Raw genomic sequence first — 18891 nt, 5'->3', positions numbered from 1 at the left:
TAGTTCTATTCACCCCATACATGCCCTTCATAATATTTTGAACCTCTACAAGATCACCTTTCAGCCTTCAAAGCTCTAGGGGAGAAAAGGCTCAGCCTCCCTCTATAACTTAACCCTTCCTGTTCTGGCAACATCCTTGGACATCTTTTCTGCATTCTGTCAAGATTATTGGCATTTTTTTATGGGAGGGAGACCAGAATTGTATGAAGTATTCTAAAAGTGGCCTCACCAATGTTTTGTACAGCTGCAACCTGACATCCCAATTCCTATACTCAATGTCCAAGCTGTCAATCTCTGTTTTAAAAAGGCCAGTTGGCCCAATACCCATAGTCTTAGGTGCAAGAATTCAAAATGGCCACCACTCTGTGTTAGGGAAGTGTATCCGAACTTCACTCCTAAATGGTCTGTCTCTAATTTGAAATAGTCTTTCTACCAGTTCAGTTCTTGTTGCCTTGTTGTGGAATCAAACTAAATGAATCTCCTAACTTTTTAAAGAAATAAGTCAGTGAGCTGACTGTTGCATCTTGTAAAATGCTGTGCTGTCCCCCTTCTCAACCCATGACTGTGTAAAGTATGTTTGTGCATAAATTCAAGAATGTTGCCACGATGGTAGCCCCACACAACTGTTTTAGGAGGTGAATGTACAAATATGTTTTCCTTGTATCTCGAGCAGCTGCACCATGATTTAATTGAACCAAACTCTGAATATGCAATCTTTCACCAACACTGCCTCAATAGCCTGGATAATTTACAGGGTTAGAATAATATCTTTTCAGACATACTTTCCTCAAACATTGTCCAATCTTCCTTCCTTCTGTCCGACATTGACTTTCATCCTTGTTCGTTAATATTGCATACTGAGAATTACATAGCTAGTACGCAGAACTTCTCGTTGTGGCTTTAGGAAAAAATTCCGTAGGAGTCTAATAGATCCAAAGACAAGTACAGCTCACTGTGTTATGGAAAGTGATTTAAAAACTCTAGCAATCTCTTCAGTGACTGACTCAAGAACAAAGTTTGAGCTGATTGACTGACTGATTTTAAACTGATATATTTCACTTTCTGAATTATCCTTGATGGAACAGGGGCATAAAGCATGTAATTTGGAGATTCCAACATTATTGCTTCTCATTTCAGGGTGGCACGGTGACTCAGTCATTAGAGCTGCTGCCTCACACCATCAGGGACCTGGCTTCAATTCCAGCCTTGGGCGATTGTCTGTGTGGAGTTGCCACATTCTCCCAGTGTCTGTGTGGGTTTCCTCTAGGTGCTCCGATTTCCTCCCACAATCCAAAGATGTGCAGGTTAGGTAAATTGGCCATGCTAAATTGCCCATAGTGTTCAGGGATGTGTAGATTAGGTGCATTAGTTAGGGATAAACATAGGGTGGGGGAGTGGGTCTGGGTGGGATGCTCCTCAGAGGGTTGGTGTGGACTTGTTAGGCCGAAGGACCCGATTCCACAGTGTAGGAATTCTAATTCTTCTTCTTATTTCATTCTGGTAATTAACTACTAGAGGCATCAGTAAATGCATCTTTGGAACGTTTCATACAATATTGTGACCTAATGTGTCATCTTTGGAAAGTTGGAATTGGGTCCTGTCATAGAATGAACCAGTTATTATCTTTTTTTCTTATTCAGTTGTGGAATGAAGGCATTGCTGGATAGGTCTGGAATCATATGGAGGCAAGAACAGCAGTTAGCAAACCAGATGGGTGTTTTTTTTATCATAAACCAGAGCACCTGGAAGAAACCCATACAACAGGGGGCAAACGTGCAAGCTTCACACTGACAGTCGGTGGAATCGACAGTGTGTAAACAGGCCCTTCGGCCCAACAAGTCCACACCAATCCTCAGAAAAGTATCCCACCTAAACACGTTCCCCATTACTCTACCTTCCTCCCTGATTAATGCACCTAACCTACATATCTCAGAAGGCTGGGAAATTTAGCATGGCCAATTCACATAACCTGCACATCTTTGTGAGAGGAAACTGGAGCACCTGGAAGAAACTCATACAGACACCAGGCGAACATGCAAACTCCACACTGACAGTCGCTGGAGTCGAACCCGGGTCCCTGGCCTGTGAGGTAACAGAGCTAACCACTGAGCCACTATGCCGTCCCATGGGTGAATTGTATTTCTGACAATTGACAATGGCCATCATTGTTCTCATAATGTGCGACTTTATCCATCGTGTGCCATGGCAAGATTTGAACTCAGGCCCTCAGAATATTACCTGGGTCTTTGGATTAGCAGTATAGCGATGATACCACTGGACCATCACCATCTCATAATTCTGTGTTGACCTGGAGCAGAAATTCTTCAGGTTTATATATATACAAATTTTGATACAAACTTTGCAAAAGCTAGTTTAATATTCTTTAGTTTTTGCATTTGTTTTTGTTCTTATATAATTGTATAAACTAATTGCCCAAAATCCTGTACTACAGAGCTCAGTCAGAATGCAGATTTGCTCCTAAAGCCTTTTCTGCATGTCACATTACAAATCTCCATTGCAGTTGGATGGAGGGAAATCACTTCAGGTCAGTAGGGAACGGAAAATGTGTTGTGTGAGAGTTGTTGCCTTTTAGCTGGTATTAGTGCAGGGCATAGGAGGAGGCTATAACATGGGAGTAAACAACTATCTTGAAAATTTATATTGCAGTAAAATGTCAGTTTCTATTTTAGTTCAAATTATGAATAACTATTTAATTCCTGCTTGATCTGGTGCCAAGAGGGAAATACTTATTAGTTGGACAGATTTGGGAGTTGCATTGTCTGGGTAGTTTGAATCGTCTTTTGTTTGGGGATTGTTTTCAAAAGCCGATTCTCCTTTCCCATTGGAAAGGGTGTGGTAATTAGTGGGAAAATATGTTGTAATTTTGCAATTTAATATGAAGAAAGCTTTTCTTTCTAAATTTGTGAGGGCAGGTATAAAGGTCACAGTTCAAAATGTTAATTAACAGAACAACCTTTTCAGTGCAAACTTGTTCATGTGGTTAAATGGAATAGAATTAAAGTTAATTTTGAGACAAACAAAGTTTATGGAGCACACTTTTAAATAACTGGTTCATTGGTCGTTATGTACTAACATGGGACACAAAAATTGATCTTAGGTTTAGCATACAAGATTTGATCAGACAATTCTAATGTCAATTCAATAGGTCAGTTGGCTTACATTATCAAAGATACTTTATTCTTTAATTTAAAATAAAAATTACCCCATTCTGTATAAAGGAATAATACTCACATTATGATTAACATCTAGTTTAGTTTGCGGATTAATTTACATGTGACCAACAAATCTCTTGGTTCATTCCATTGAGTTTAGAGCTCTTTTAGTAACCATGACAATTTCAGCTTTTTGTTCTTTTAGTTTCCTGCTTCCTGTCACACTGTTCTAAGACAACAATAGAAGTTTTTCTACAAAACCATATATAAAATTATTGTTTATAGATGAGAAAAACATTCTTGTAGCTTTGCTAATACTGTGTGTCCCACTGTTCCAGATGATGAAGTCAATGAATTTACATGTTGTCAAAATGGTTCTTTACTGTTTTGAATGTGACAGCAGTAATCTGTGATCTGAAACTGAAATTGTGACTTTGATAACTTTAAGGATTGGTCATTCTCCATTCAAATTTATAATTCTGAGTGAATTTTGTACATTTAAACAATGTGCTGCTAAAAAGGAAAAAATAAATCCAACATCATGACTAGGTTAATGCATGTGTTGTAGGCAATGTTCCTTAGTATATCTCCTGTTATTTGCAGTAATTTTGTGGTCCAGCATTTAAAGGAATACATAAAGCTGTCTTTGTTTTGGTTATGTGCAGAAAGGTCTGCACTAATAGCTGTGATTATGAATATGCATTCTGTTCTGTGCCTACATTCCACAGGCCACATGTTGAGCATTTGGTTAAGATCACATGCTCAATATTTGATGGTGGAAAACATTGTAGTAGGAAAAAAAAGTCACCAGATGATAATCATAGCTTGAATATTTAACAGTATACATCAGTATGCACTACAAACATTTCACATTCTCTTTTGAAGGGCTGTTGTGTCTCCAATAATTTTATTTGTAAGCAGTAATCATGGTGAGAGAGATACGTTCCACGCTGCTTTGTACAGAACCTTCATCGTACTGGTGACTCAGGAAATTAACAAGTTGATTTCAGGAATTCAGAGTGAGGTTCTACTAACTATTTCATGAATAGGAAGTTTTTTTTTATTAAGCAGTTAATAAATTGCTGATAGCTTTGTGCTGTGCATGTATTTATAGAAAGGATATGGTTTTTGTGTAAGATATGAATGTTCACTAGAAAAATTCCGTAAATGGAAAATTGAGTTCCTGTGGGATTTTTGTTGAAATATTGTATGTTACAGATCTGTTCTTTAATTGTGTGATATGTTTGAAATGGAACCATTTAAGGAATACACTTCTATGATCTGACTTTGCAGTTTCATATTTTGAGCGCATTTGACAATATTAGCAGTTGTATTGAAGTCCCTTATTATATAGTTAAGCTGTGACAATCTTATTATTCTCCTTGCCAATCCTCTTTCCATATTGCCTGATGTACGTCCCCTGTTTCTCTGCCAATTGTCCTTAATTCACAGGTAAGCCTCAAGTGATTTGCTGGTAGCTATTCAGTTGTTGGGAACGGCATAGCTGAGCTCTGTCACCTGATGTCTAGCTAGAGAATATTGTATTTCTTTGCTTATTCTTCCCCTCTCCTTGTTGCCTTTGTTTCATTCTCTTCGGTTAGTTCTGGCACTCCCTACCCCTCAACACAGACCAGGAATTGAATCATCTGGATTCCGCAGAATCATTTGGTAAACTTTTTTTTTGAAACAAAATTCTGGAAGATCCTGAAATTGAATGTAGGGAACTTGATATTTGAAAGGCAGCAGACATATGATGTGGTTAAATGTATAGGTAATGCCTATATATGGTGCAATAATTATTACTGGGGAGAGTGAAATTATATTGACAAGTAGTTGACAGGGATTGCTTCCTCATCTTCATCCATATTCTGGGTGATGTTGTGGTTTTTGAGTATTATTGGAGCTGTACCCATCCAGGCAAGTGAAGAGCATTTCACAAATGTAACTTTTGGGAAGGAAACTGGCATCTTTGCCTGGTCTGGCCTATGTGTGACTCCAGACCCACATTAATATGGCTCACTCTTAACTACCCTCTGGCCATTTAGTGGTGGTCAATAAATGTTGGACTAGTCAGTGATGCCTGTAGCTTGTGACTGAAGAAAAGAAAATTCCACCACACTCCTGGCTTCTGCCTTGTAGATGGTGGCTAGGAATTGAGGGGTCAGGAGATGTGTTACTTGCCACAGAATTCAAAGCTTTTGAGCTGCTTTTGTAACCATAATAGTTGCTTTTGTTTGATATGCACTCAATCCTTGAATATCTAGCATAGCTATATGCAGTGCAGCCAGCAAGTCATCCTCTATCTAATTTTTGGCCTACTTTCATATAATCTTTCAAGGATGGGATGAATAAACATTTATGATATGAATTTTTCTGGTCCCTCACTTGGAGTAAAGAAGGAGACTGGGGATATAAGACAACACACTAACTAAGTCCCACCACCAGGGAAGTGCATCAACTACACTCTTCATGGAGGCAGGCAACCATCAATTGTGGTTTAGGCCTGAACTAGAGGCAATTTTGACACTGCTGGTGGCATTTGTTGTTCACACAGTGGCCTTCACCTTCTTGGAGGCTTCCTCCCTTTATTAGGCTGGAAGCCATCAGAATCACAAAGAAAGAGTTTTGTTTGTTGAAGGCAGCAATTGCTGAGGTCAGTCAGCCAGGGGTTTTCCCCTCTGCTCCAATCCTCACTAATTCATGGCTAATTTACAAACCAGTGAAGTCCTCCACATTGAGGTGACCTTGAGTTACCAACTTGCCTCGGCAGTGGCCACTTCTCCCAGTGGGCCTACTGAGACCTTTGACCTGCTGGCCCTTTGATTGGGTTGCCACCAGCAAGAACCTGCCTACAAATCCATACATGATGGTGAATACAGTGACAGCTAACATTAAGAGTTGCCTCCCAAAAGATTGATCCATTGGATTTATTGTCAGCCAATGTAGGACCAGGGCTTCCATTTGGCCCTGACGCTAATGTTCCTAGTCCTTGGGTAAAATCCAGCCCATTGTGTGCTAGTGGTGCCAGTAACTTAGCATTTACCTTCAAATGTTCTGTTCCTTTCACACAATTTGCTGCATTCTATTAATTTTAGGTGTTAGAATTCTTTACAATATCAGATGATAAATTGGTTTTTCATATTCGTCCATTCAGAAACTGATCACTTTTAAAATGGTATTTGTATTTCCTGTGATTGGTTCATTTCAGTCAATGTTAATTTTTCACATTTTTAATGACTGTCCTGCTGTTTATACAAAGCTGAAAGCGAATTGTCTAAGCACAATAAGTACTTGAAACTCCATAGAAGTTTCCCCATTCAAATTTTGCAAAACTGGTAATCCCATCCACAATCGTACTTTATTCCTTAAGTGGACACGTTCACCTGGAACCAATCCAAAGCTCTTCCCAGGTCCTGAAGACTTGCTCTTTTTTTTCCCTTTCCCAGCTACGTAATTTTTCAAACCTGAATTTTATGATGAGAGTTTCCCTGGAGTTGCAAATCTAAATTGTAAAGTTTTGTGAATATATATCCACAGGCTGTACCGTTGACAGTGGTAGAACCTGTGAATATATATTCACAAAACTTTGTAGTTGGCCAGCAAAGTTAATAGAGTGGGTTTGAAAGCAAATGCGGTACTTATCTTTGTATATACAATGCAGAACCACGGAAATCGTGCTCAACCATCGTTCATTTCTGGTTGGTCTGAGCCCCAAAACTCTGTACAAGTCTGCACACTTGCGCTTTAGGAAGAACGTTACCATCTTGGAAACTGCATAGAGGATGCTAACAAAATGTTATTAGAGATGAAGGCGTTCAGTTACATGTGAAAACAAGAGAAGCCGAGTGATATTCTGAATTGAGAGGTTTTGCCGGAATAAGTCAGGAGAAACTATTTCGATGGAGTATTAGCCAGAGGTCATGGATTTAAATTACATGCAGTTGTTCATTTACTGACCCTCAATTATCCAATCACTGAAAAACCCTCTAACTCTTCAGTGTTCTTGTAAAGATGATAGCACTCGTTATATGTAATATTCATCTAAATAAAATTATGAAAAGCTGCTTTTCTCCCAAACTTGTGCATTCATGGATGCCTTGCATTTATACATGTAGGCTATAAATTGGGAGATAGAGTAAGCTGTTCTGCAAAAGTCAATAGATGGATGTTGTAAACCAATAACTTGGTTTCAAGCTAATTAAAATAAATTGGTGGATGATGAAGACAGCAGCCTCTGATTTGATTCTTAAAAACACTGCCTGCAACTTTTGAATGCTTGGAAAACAGGCCTTCAGTTTGAGGAAGGGCTGGGGAAAAGAGCAGGAGAGTGAGAATGTTCCACTTAGGGAGTTTGCTTCTTCCATAACCCATTTTCTTCTGTTCTTTGATCCAGGAGAAGAAATTTTTTTTTAAAAAGTGAACGCAAAGTGTTAGTTGAGTCATTGCATGATCCTTCTTGCCAATTAACCATTTATCCAAGTGTGTTCATAGCTCGTTGATTTCAGGTTTATGATTTACTTGATTGAATTGCGGCTGGGTGAACTCCTTTATTAGGCAGAGTTCATGGTCCAAAGTGCTTAGTCTCGATTCAGTTGGATCCAGACAGGTGAATATTTGAATGCTCTGTAAAAAGGTCAGATGTTTTGTTAATTGTCCAAGCTTATTGTTTTTGATTGGGTATTTGAGACTCCACTTTTGTAGATTTGGAAGATGGGAGAAGCAGTCATGCACATGCCTAGCAGAGGTTGTTGCTTTACATTTGGGTTTCAATAGTTTATGAAGTATAGCTTGTTATAACATTGCAAACATTATGTTAATGGGAGATGAATAGATATAGATACAGACAATGGAGGTGGGCAGGACAAAGTGTGGGCTCAGAGCTGGTTGATTTGCAATTGAAGGAGAAACATTGCAATGCCTAACTTATAGGAAGCTAAGTACTTTTTAAAAAAATCTTGTAAGTTTAGAGAAGACATAATGGAAAAAAGTTTTTAACTTTTTTTTGAGATCAGTGGCTGAACCTTCATCAGCATTTCTCTTGGAATGATAAAGGGGACCTCCTCGCTGACTGAATCTTAACCTGCCTCAATTCCTGGGTCATGGCTAATGCAATATTAAAGGTCAGATTCCCATCACTATGTGCACCTTCTGTTTGGAGTTCGCCACTGTGTGGGAGAGAGATCCTGTGCAGCTGTGGTATTGCACTTTTCAACAGTTGCTAGAGTATAGTGAAGCAAACAACTGCACATGCATAAAATTGAGAAGTCTTCAATATCAAAAACTCTGCTGCAAAACAAAAGAGTAGAATACCAAAGAATTAGCTGATTTAACCAACCCTACAATTGACTTCCTGCTACAAAGCAGCTCTGAATGCCACTTCATGACAGATACTTTTCCTGGAATACAGAACAAGAAAACAGGAATTTGGACCAAACCCACCCTCCCCGCTGTCACCCGTGTGCACCAGGGAGAAGCCAGCAGCTTATGAGAAACATATAGGAATATCCATTTTCAATGAGACACCTCTTTACCTCTAGTATTCCTTCATAAACAACCTGTACTCTTAAGGTAATCAAAATGAATCAAATTTTCTCCTTCTACACTCACTTTAAGCATTAGCGCAAATTTCAGAATTGTTATGCAAATGGAATGTTTGACCATTCTGCACTCGAGTATTTTTAAATTTCATTAAATTAACTTAAATTGAGGCAAAGCTTTTTTATGCAATAAGTCATTAAAATCTGTAATCCGCTGCCTGAGAGTGTGGTAGTTGGAGGTTGAATTGCGGCTTTAACATGGGATTTTGATAAACAAATGAAGGGAAATTATTTGCAGAATGACAGGGGAAAGGACGGAGAGTAGGGTAGGGGAGTCCAACACTACCATTTGGATACAGAACTGGCTCAAAGATAGAAGACAGATGGTGGTGGTGGAGGGTTGTTTGTCAGACTGGAGGCCTGTGACAAGTGGTGTGCCAGAAGGATCAGTGCTGGGTCCACTACTTATCTTCATTTATATAAATGACTAGAATGTGAACATAGGAGGTATAGATAGTAAGTTTGCAGATGACACCAGAATTGGAGATATAGTGGACAGTGAAGCAGGTTACCTCAGATTGCAAGAGGATCTTTATCAAATGGGCCAATGGGCTGAGGAGTGGCAGATGGGGTTTAATTTAGATAAATGTGAAATGTTGCATTTTGAAAAAGCAAATCAAGCAGGACTTGTACACTTAATGGTCAGGTCCTGGGGGTGTTGATGAACAAAGAGACCTTGGAGTGCAGGTTCATTGTTCCTTAAAAGCAGAGCCTCAGATAAATAGGGTAGTGAAGAAGGCATTTGTTATGCTTCCCTTTATTGGTCAGACCATTGAGAGTAGGAGTTGGAAGGTCATGTTGCAGCTCTACAGGACATTGGTTAGGCCACTTTTGGAATAGTGTGTGTAATTGTGGTCTCATTCCTTTCGGAATGATGTTCTGAAACTTGAAATGGTTCAAAAAAGATTACACGGATGTTGCCAGGGTTGGAGGATTTGAGATATAGGGAGAGGCTGAACAGGCTGGGACTGTTTTCCTTGGAGTGTCAGAGGCTAAGCGGTGACCTTATAGAGGTTTGTAAAATCACAAGGGGCATGGATAGGATAAATAAACAAAATCTTTTCCCTAGGGTGAGGGAGTCCAGAACTAGAGGGCATAGGTTTAGGGTGAGAGGGGAAAGATATAAAAGGAACCTAAGGGGCAACATTTTCACGCAGAGGGTGGTGCGTGTTTGGAATGAGCTGCCAGCAGAAGTGGTGGGATCTGGTACAATTTTAGCATTTAAAAGGCATCTGGATGGGTACATCAGAATGGTTTAGAGGGATATGGGCCAGGTTCTGGCAAATGGGACTAGATTAGTTCAGGATATCTGGTTGACATGGATGAGTTGGACTGAAAGGTCTGTTTCTGTGCTGTACATCTCTATGACAACGATTCTATGACTCTAAATTGCTCTTGCAGGGAGCCAGCATTGACGCAGTGGGCTGAATCGAAATCTTCTGTGCTGTAACTATTTTAAATAGAGTCATACAACACAGCAACAGATCCTTCTTTCCAATTCGTCCAAACCAAGCAGATATTCCAAATCTGACCTCGTCCCATTTACCAGCATTTGGCTCATAATCATCCAGATCCCTTTTAAATATCGTAATTCTACCAATTCCAACATTTCATCTGACAGCTCATTCAATCTTTATATCGCCTCTACGTGAAAACGTTACCCCTCGGGTCCTTTTTTTTAAAATCTTTCCTTGCTCAGCTTAAATCAATGCCCTCTAGTTTTTGACTCTCTTACCTTAAGTAAAAAGATCTTGGCTATTCACCCTGTCCATGCCCCTCATGATTTTATAAACCTGTTTAAGGTCACCTGTTAGGATATGATGCTCCAGAGAAAAAAACCTAGCCTGTTCAGCCTCTCCATATTACTCCACTTGGCAATATCCTTGTAAAATTTTTCTGCACTCTTTTAAGTTTAACATCCTTCCTATAGAAGGGTGACCAAAATTGTACATAGTACTCTAAAAGTGGTCTCAGAAATATCGTGTACAGCTGAGAAACAACGTCCCAACTCCTATACTCAGTGCTCTGACCAATGAAGGCAAGTGTGCTTTCGCCACCACCTCTGCCTACCTGTGACACCACTTTCAAGGAATTATGTATGTACCCCCACCCACCCAGGACTCTTTGCTCGGAAACACTCAACAGGGCCTACCATTAATTGCATAAGCCCTGCCCTGATTTACCTTATCAAACTGCAATGCCCAAAGAAACTCCATCTGCCTCTTTTCAGTCCATTGGCCCATTTGAACAAGGTCCGATTGTTGTCTGAGTTAATCTTCTTCACTATCCACTGTGCCACCTGTTTTTTGTCATCTGCAAACTTGCTAACAATGCCTCCTTGATTCAGATTCAAATGATTTATGTAAATGATGAATAGTGGACCCAGTACCGATCATTGTGGTACACTGCTGATCTCAGGACCCCAGTCTGAAAAGCAACCTTCTGCCGCCACCTGCTGTCTCCTACCTTCAAACCAATTTTGTCTCCAGTTAGGTAGCTTCCACTGGATCCAAGGTGATCTACATTTATAAATCAGTCTAGTATGTGGAAATTTGACAAATGCTTTGCTGAAGTCATGTAGACAATGTCTACCTTTAATGTTCAATTTCTAATGCCATAAGATTATTAATAGCAATTTGTGGGCATACTAAGAAAAGAGATAATGAGATGTAAACTATAGTTTTTTTTCTAATGTAGGGTGTATTGGTTGGAATCACTGCTGATGTACCAGCTGGTCTCCTGTTCATCACTTTAGTTGTTCAGATATAATTTAAATCTTTTCTTTTTAAAACCCATTAGCTTTTTGTGTCTACTATTTGACAGAATTCACAAATGATAAATAGCATTTTTAATATCAGTTATTTGAGGAATCTTTTACAAGATTTATACTTGAAAGATGTTTTACACGCCTGCATAATGGGCTGTCCTCTTCCAATATCCTTCGCACTCCTTTCGAACCTCTGGCCTTTAATTATTGTTGGAGCATCTGCTATATTCAAGCTGCACAACAGCTGGTTTGCATCTGCTTTGATGTATTTGACCCTTTTAAGTGACCCAGGTACAAGTCCGCCATGTACAATTTTGTGTTATTGAAACAGATCTAATCTGCATTTGCACAGGTTCCTCACTCTTAGAAGCTTGGAAATACTAGAATGAACCAAAGAGAACGGGTTTGGTTTTACTGGCATTAAAGTGGAAACATCACCTGATAATGCATTCCCAACAGTGCAACAGCAATGCAGAGTCAGTTAAAATTAGATAACATGTGAAAATAGATCCTGTTTCATGTAAACATGAGGCTTTGGGACATATGGGAATTGAAGAGGGATGGACAGTTAATGTAGCCATCTGGGTGACCTCTCTTCAGAGATCAAAAATGTACAACCAAATTAATAATTCTTGAAATCTGAAATAAAAACTCTAAATATTCAGCAGTTCAAACAGCATACGTGAAGAGAGAAACAGTTGATGGGCTGAATTTTATCAAAAATCATCGTGTCAGTTTTGTGGAGGGTTTCTCTCTAGCTCCAGCAGATTAGCTCATACAATCCTCTGCTGATCACCTCTTGTATGCACCATGCCCTATGGTGCCACATTCACATTATCTTGTGTTCACTGTGATGGGAGTACTTGTTGTCAGGACCCAGAACCAAACTGAGGTCTGTTCCCATTATAGAGGTTCAGACATCATGTTGAGATTATACAGGATACCAGTGCGGTCTCTTCTGGACTACTGTGTGTAGTTCGAGTTGCCTTGTTGTAGGAAGGGTGTATTAAACTGGAGAGGGTGCAGAAAGGATTGTGGGGAATAGAAAGTATGTGTTTTTATAAAAATAAGCTGGGACGTTTTTCACTGGATTGCAGGAGGGTGAGGGATGACCTTATAAAATCATGGGGAGTATGGATAAGATGAATGACAAGGGTATTTTCCTTGGGTGGGGAAGTTTAAAACTAGGGGGCATTCTTTTAATGTGAGAGGAGAAAGTTTTTTTAAAAGGGACTTGAGGGGCAGCTTTTTTATACAGTGGTTTATTTGTGGAATGAGCTGCCAGAGGTGATAGTGGATGCAGGTACAGTTAAAACATCTAAAAGACATTTTGGATAAGTGCATAAATAGGTAAGGTTTGGAGTGATATGGGCCAAATGCAGGTGGATGGGGCTAGTTTAATTTAGGAGCATGGTCAGTGTGGACTGGTTAGGCCAAAAGATCTAGTTCCATGCTGTATGACGCTATGGTTCTATTAGGTTTAGCACATGTATTTTTGTCACTGCGTAAGCTGCTTATGCGACATTGGCATAGCACATATGGCAACATGTCCATCCCTTCACTGATCATTGCTGGCAAACATGACAAGCTGCCTGGCTTTATATCTGTATTAAAAGACAAGGCAAGACAGAAGTACTGTCAGGCTGTCGGTACTGAATGAGAAATAACAAGGCAAGGCAGCGAGAGATGATGTGACCATCCAAGTAGGTGCAAAGTGAGCTAAGTGCTAAAAGATCAAACTAGGAGCCCTGAGATTCATTTGGTTGTGATACATCAAATATCCTTTTGTACAAAGTAGCCTGGCAGCATCATTGGAAGGAAAAGTGTAGTGTTCTCCAAAGTATAGTATTGTACTGTATTCTAAATGATTCGCAAGTGTACCATGGTGATGTGTATGACGTTGGTGCATGTTGTCCAAGGATGAAGGAGCCAGCCAAGGAGTGAGCCCTGACATGTTAGCGACTGCTACCCAAGATGGAGGAGCAAGCATCTAAATAGAGTAGTCAGATTTTTGGAATTGCTGTCATCTGGTTTCTCTGGACTGTCTGATAAAATAACAACCTACGTACAAATGAGGCAAGATTAGGGACATGCAAATAGGTAAAAACAATGATTGCAGATGCTGAAAACCAAATACTGGATTAGTGGTGCTGGAAGAGCACAGCAGTTCAGGCAGCATCCAACGAGCAGCGAAATCGACGTTTCGGGCCTGATGAAGGGCTTTTGCCCGAAATGTTGATTTCGCTGCTTGTTGGATGCTGCCTGAACTGCTGTGCTCTTCCAGCACCACTAATCTAGTACATGCAAATAGGTGTCACATCACTTCGTTCTGAGATTTTGTCTCACCATTAAACCTTGGATAGAAAATCTGGCCTTCATTCTATTCTATTTATGATATTGAGAATATCCTTTATTGCCACGTGGTACTCATATACAGGAACACAGTGAAAGGTTTACAATGTCTCTTCTTCTGGTGCCATCTTGGGTACAAGACCGAGGTACAAATCTTAAATACAAAAGAGGAATAAAAAGAAAAGTAGTTACAGTACTTCGCTGTGTTTAAAGAATAAGCTAGAAATAAGATATACAGGTAGTTCTGGGATAACACGCTTGTGTGATAACGTTGCTGAAGAATTAGGGAATGGTATTTTTGAGAATGCATACCTCTGTTTGCAATAGCACGATTGCAGTGGGGATCGGTTTGTGCGCTTCATTCTGCGAATGTGCGATGTCAGCTGCTGACATAGTAACTTTCAGTGAGAGGTACTGTATACCGAGCAGCATTTAAAAATTTTTAAATGTACTGTGTTTACTTTTGTTTTGTTAATAAATATAATTTCAACCTTCACTCAGGCTGTGCTAAACTTTACATTGGACTTTTGGGTGATTTTTGAGCGATCAGGAGTGATTTTTTTTTTGCCTATCTGCCCCCAACCCACTTTTCACATAGGCCCCATTAGTTTTTATTATGCGCAGCTTCATTAGAATGCAACTACAGTGTTATGGGGAAACGACCTGAAGTCAAAGGATTGACATATAGTCAGATAAAAAAAAAAATTCAAATAAACATTACATTGCAGCAGCTCGGTGATGGGATCTGACCCGTGCTGCACCAGACCAGAGTCCAACAATCGTCCACACTCTGCTCCAGGCCTCTGCTCTGCTCCGTCCCAGCTCTCAGCTGCTGCAAGGTACTTTTGAGGACTTCTTTCCTGACTGGAGGCCAGTGCAGGGCTTCATTCCCCGTGCCACCATGACTGTTTCCCCACACTAGCCTCACTCTGGGATTCATTTCCCTCGCAGACTTCTGCTCCGGGACTGTTTCCTGTTTCAGATCTAAGCACATCTCACCATTCAAATGTGGGGAAGTTGCTCAAAATTAGAGAATCCATAGATGGGGAAGCAGGCTAATTGGCCCATCCAGTCCATGCTGATCCTCTGAAGAGCATCCCACTCAGTCCCCATGACCCTGCATTTGCCATGGCTAATCCACTTAGCCTACACATCCCTGACCACCGTGGGCAATTTAGCGTGGCCAACCCACCTAACTTGCACATCTTTGGATCATGGGAAGAAAGCAGAGCACCCAGAGGAAACCACCGCAAACACAGGGAGAATGTGCAAAGTCGCACAGACAGTCGCTGGGGGCTGGAATCGAACCCGGGTCCCTGGTGCTGTGGGGCAGCTGTATTATCCAAACACAGACCATTAGCCACTTCCCAAGAACCACGTTATTATTTGTACTGAACCCAGACAACTGGTTCTGCTTGAAAAAAAATCCCAAGTTTGTTACTGGGTAGAACTACCCTGAACAAACGCCACAAAGCTCAGCAGTCTAGTATCTCTCTTCCCCCCCCCCCCACTTAAAAATGCAACACCATCTTTTACAGTCTCTTGGTTTCGAGCAGTCCATAGTCCAACGAATAAACATGGTTTTTACATGTGCTGGTACTTTTTGTTCTCTAATTCATTGACAAAGTGATTTTTTTTTTAAATTGACATTTTTGAAAATAACTGTGCTATTCAAATATAGTGTCCATAACACATTTATTGTTCTATTTCCCAAAGCAAAAGATCCAAGCCAAAAGCCCCAGCACCACCAATATTCTCCAAGCATGTTGAGAGTTCTTCAGTAACTAAGAGCCGAGAGGGTGAAAGTAAAACCATGGAACAGGAAAACAACAATGTGAACAGTTACTTCGATTTGACTGTGGTTCTGCCAGGAGGAATGGAGCAGTCAGCCAGTATAAATGGAAGGTAGGTGTTCATGAACCTAGTTCTCCTAAGTGACCTAGAATGCATCTGTTTGAAGCATGTTGATTTGTGCTTCAACTGAAACACCTTTGCAAAGTTTGTTTATCATATTCGTATCACAGTGCTAAATAATGATATGACCATTAAATGTATCACTCAAATTAATGTTAATTGTACATGTAATGTCTTCTAAGGCTGAAGTTTACATTAATTTAAACTAAGTCTGAGTCATGTGCAGTTATTTGAAGAAATTCTCACCACAAGGCTAGTGAGATCTGTTGCCTTATCTTACTCAACCTGTCTCATTATTACCTATCTTGCCCCTGCGGCATCACTTGTGCCAATGCCATCTTTAAAAGCCTGTTGTGCACCTGAACAAGCATTGGCATTCTAAATGTGCCCTGCTTGGTCAAGGATGGAGTCTAAATATTTTGGTGAAGGAGAAGATGGCACTGTGATTCTCTGACAGGGATGTACAGGTCCTGGCGAATGGGGTTGTTCAGAGGAGAGGCATTTTCTTCCTGGAAGAGCGGCAGAAGAGGCCATGTCAGCAGATCCCGCTAGCCTGGTCTGAGGTCACCACACTGGTTAATGCTGCCTACTGGATGCAGAGGAACATCCAGTGATGCAGAAAGAAGGTCAATGATATTTTTCATTCTACTTTGATAAAAGCTATTCTGTTAACTCTCACTCACTCCATTTCTGCTACTGAACCTATCTCGCACCAAGGCTCATGTTCTGTCACTCTCGCTATTGTCTTTAACATTTCCCTCACCTGCTGCTGCTCCTCCACCCCATGCCATTAACTCTGTATGTCCTCTATGCTGCCTTCTCAGTCCTTCAGCACACCTCAAGACCTACCTCCACACGGACCAGGAGGAGACTGTGATAGCTCTTGTGAGAATGTGCAGCTCCTAGGCTGATGGCTGCTTTGCAGCAAGGAAGGTGCCTATTTTTGTGACTGTGCTAACTGGCAGGGCAGGGATACTGTGAACACACAGATGGGCACTAAGAGAGAAAGTGAGCATTTCTGGAATGTATCCCGATCCAGTCTGAGAGCTGGATGCTTGTCCATGTAATAGCCATTTGGCAAGGTTCAAATGAAAGTGTATAAAGAATATCAGAACAGAACAGGCTCTTAGAAATGTGAGTAGTCAGCATTGCAAATGTGGCTTCTCCACACACACACACACACACACACACACACACACACACACACACACACACACACACACACACACACACACACACACACAAACTGAAGAATGACTGGATGCTGACTGATTTCTGTTCAGCTCCCAGACTGATGTGTTCTGAATCCCTTGATTGTTTGCATTAAACCAGTAGAATTGATTATGGCCCACTCGCCACACTGTACCGATCCCCAAGTGGTAGTGGTACAGAGTCCCTGATTCTTCATATCCCAGTTGACTGATTGACCATGTCTGAGCTCCTGGACTGAGGTTGGGCGCTGCCCTTTACTGACTCAGCCTGACTAAAGAAAGTTCCCCTTGACTTGACTAGGGAGTACTCACATAAGAGATATGGCCATTTGGCTGAAGCACATACAATGTGTTTGCTGCCAAAGCTGCTGGCACTTGCTATAGCTGTGACATTAGTGTGACACAGTGCCATGCAGCTACATGTCCATCCCCTGATAGCTGTGACAAGCTATCTGGCTTTGTGTCTGCACTAAACAGCAAGGCAACACAGAGATATTGTGAACCTCTGAATTCTGAATGAGACAAAGCAAAAAAAAAGCAAAGTGAGAGATAGTGATCCTCCAAGTAGGTGCGAATTGAGTGAGTGATAAGGCAAGTGGAGATCCCTGAGCTGCAGCCTGCTATGATGTACAAGTTGGATGCTTGTTCCTGTGGCCTGGCAGCAGCATTACAATGAAAGGTTTTCATAGAATCCCTACAGTGTGGAAATGTCATTTGGCCTACAAGTCCACACAGACCCTCCGAAGAGTAAGCCACCCACACCCGTTCCCCTGCTCCTCTACATTTACCCCTGACTAACACACCTAACCTGGGCTGGGAGTGGTCATCCACAGCAAGCTTTCTTAGACTCTTCATGTGGACGCACTGGCTACAAAGGCCTAACAATGTCTCCTCTTCCTAAGGCAGCTGAGGGAATTTGGCATGACGGCGAATACCCTTGCCAACTTTTATAGGTGCATCCAGCATTCTGTCTGGATGTATCATTACATAGTACGGCAACTGTACCATTCAAGATTGGAGATGGTTACAGAGAGTGGTGAACTCTGCCCAGACAATCACAAAGGCCTACCTCCCATCTATAGAATCCATCTACCAGGCCCGGTGTCAAGGAAAGGCCTCCATCATTCTCAAAGATCCATCCCACCCTGGCAAAGTTTTTCTACAACCTCCACCATCAGGTAGAAGGTACAGAAGCCTCAACACACGCACCAGTCGGTTTCACAACAGTTTCTACTCTACTGTTGTTAGAATACTGAATGGACTCTCAAACTCTTAGTGTTCGCCTATACTTGTGTTTTGCTTTTGTCGCTGTTTACCTATTATTTACTTTATCTATACTACTTAACTATGTGATCTGCTTGTATTGCTTGCAAGACAAAGCTTTTCACTGTGCCTCGGTACACCTGACAAGAAATTCAATTCAAATTTAGCACAGCCAATTCACCTAACCTGCACATCTTTGGATTGTGGGAGAAAACCCACATATATACTGGGAGAATGTGCAAACTCCCACTCCACACAGTCACCCAAGGCTGGAATGGACTCCAACCCGGTCCCTGGCGCTGTGAGGCAGCAGTACTGACCACTGAGCCACTGTGCTACCAGCTTTGTTGTGCTCCAAAGTGCAACATTGAAGTGGTGAATCTAAGTCAGTAGGTGATGTGCCACGAACCTGTGGTGAAGTTGGTGCTTGTCCGATGCTAACTTCTGTAGGTGGCGATAAGTTGGGTGCAGGCACTTGCGGTCCATGGAACACACCCTGAGATGTTGGGACTGCTGGACAAGATGGAGGCACGGAGGAGAAGCAGTGAGCTTAACCACCAGATATCTGCTCTGACTTTCATGTTGGGGACTGTCGCTGTCTTCTCCCCAGTGTA

General features: G+C 41.1%; 1 protein-coding gene across 6 annotated transcripts in view; it reads left to right on the top strand.

Annotated features, from left to right (window-relative positions):
* cobll1b (cordon-bleu WH2 repeat protein-like 1b) overlaps positions 1 to 18891 on the top strand; it is a 171395-nt gene that overhangs the window by 94544 nt on the left and 57960 nt on the right. For all 6 annotated transcript variants that reach the window (XM_072579483.1, XM_072579482.1, XM_072579481.1 and 3 more), the window contains one exon: positions 15606 to 15794. In XM_072579483.1, coding sequence (XP_072435584.1) covers positions 15606 to 15794 — 189 coding nt within the window. The remainder of the gene's footprint in view (positions 1 to 15605; positions 15795 to 18891) is intronic.

The sequence above is a fragment of the Chiloscyllium punctatum genome, chromosome 10 (assembly GCF_047496795.1).
Source record: "Chiloscyllium punctatum isolate Juve2018m chromosome 10, sChiPun1.3, whole genome shotgun sequence".
NCBI classification, from domain to species: domain Eukaryota; kingdom Metazoa; phylum Chordata; class Chondrichthyes; order Orectolobiformes; family Hemiscylliidae; genus Chiloscyllium; species Chiloscyllium punctatum.
This window is presented reverse-complemented; position numbering and strand designations above follow the sequence as displayed.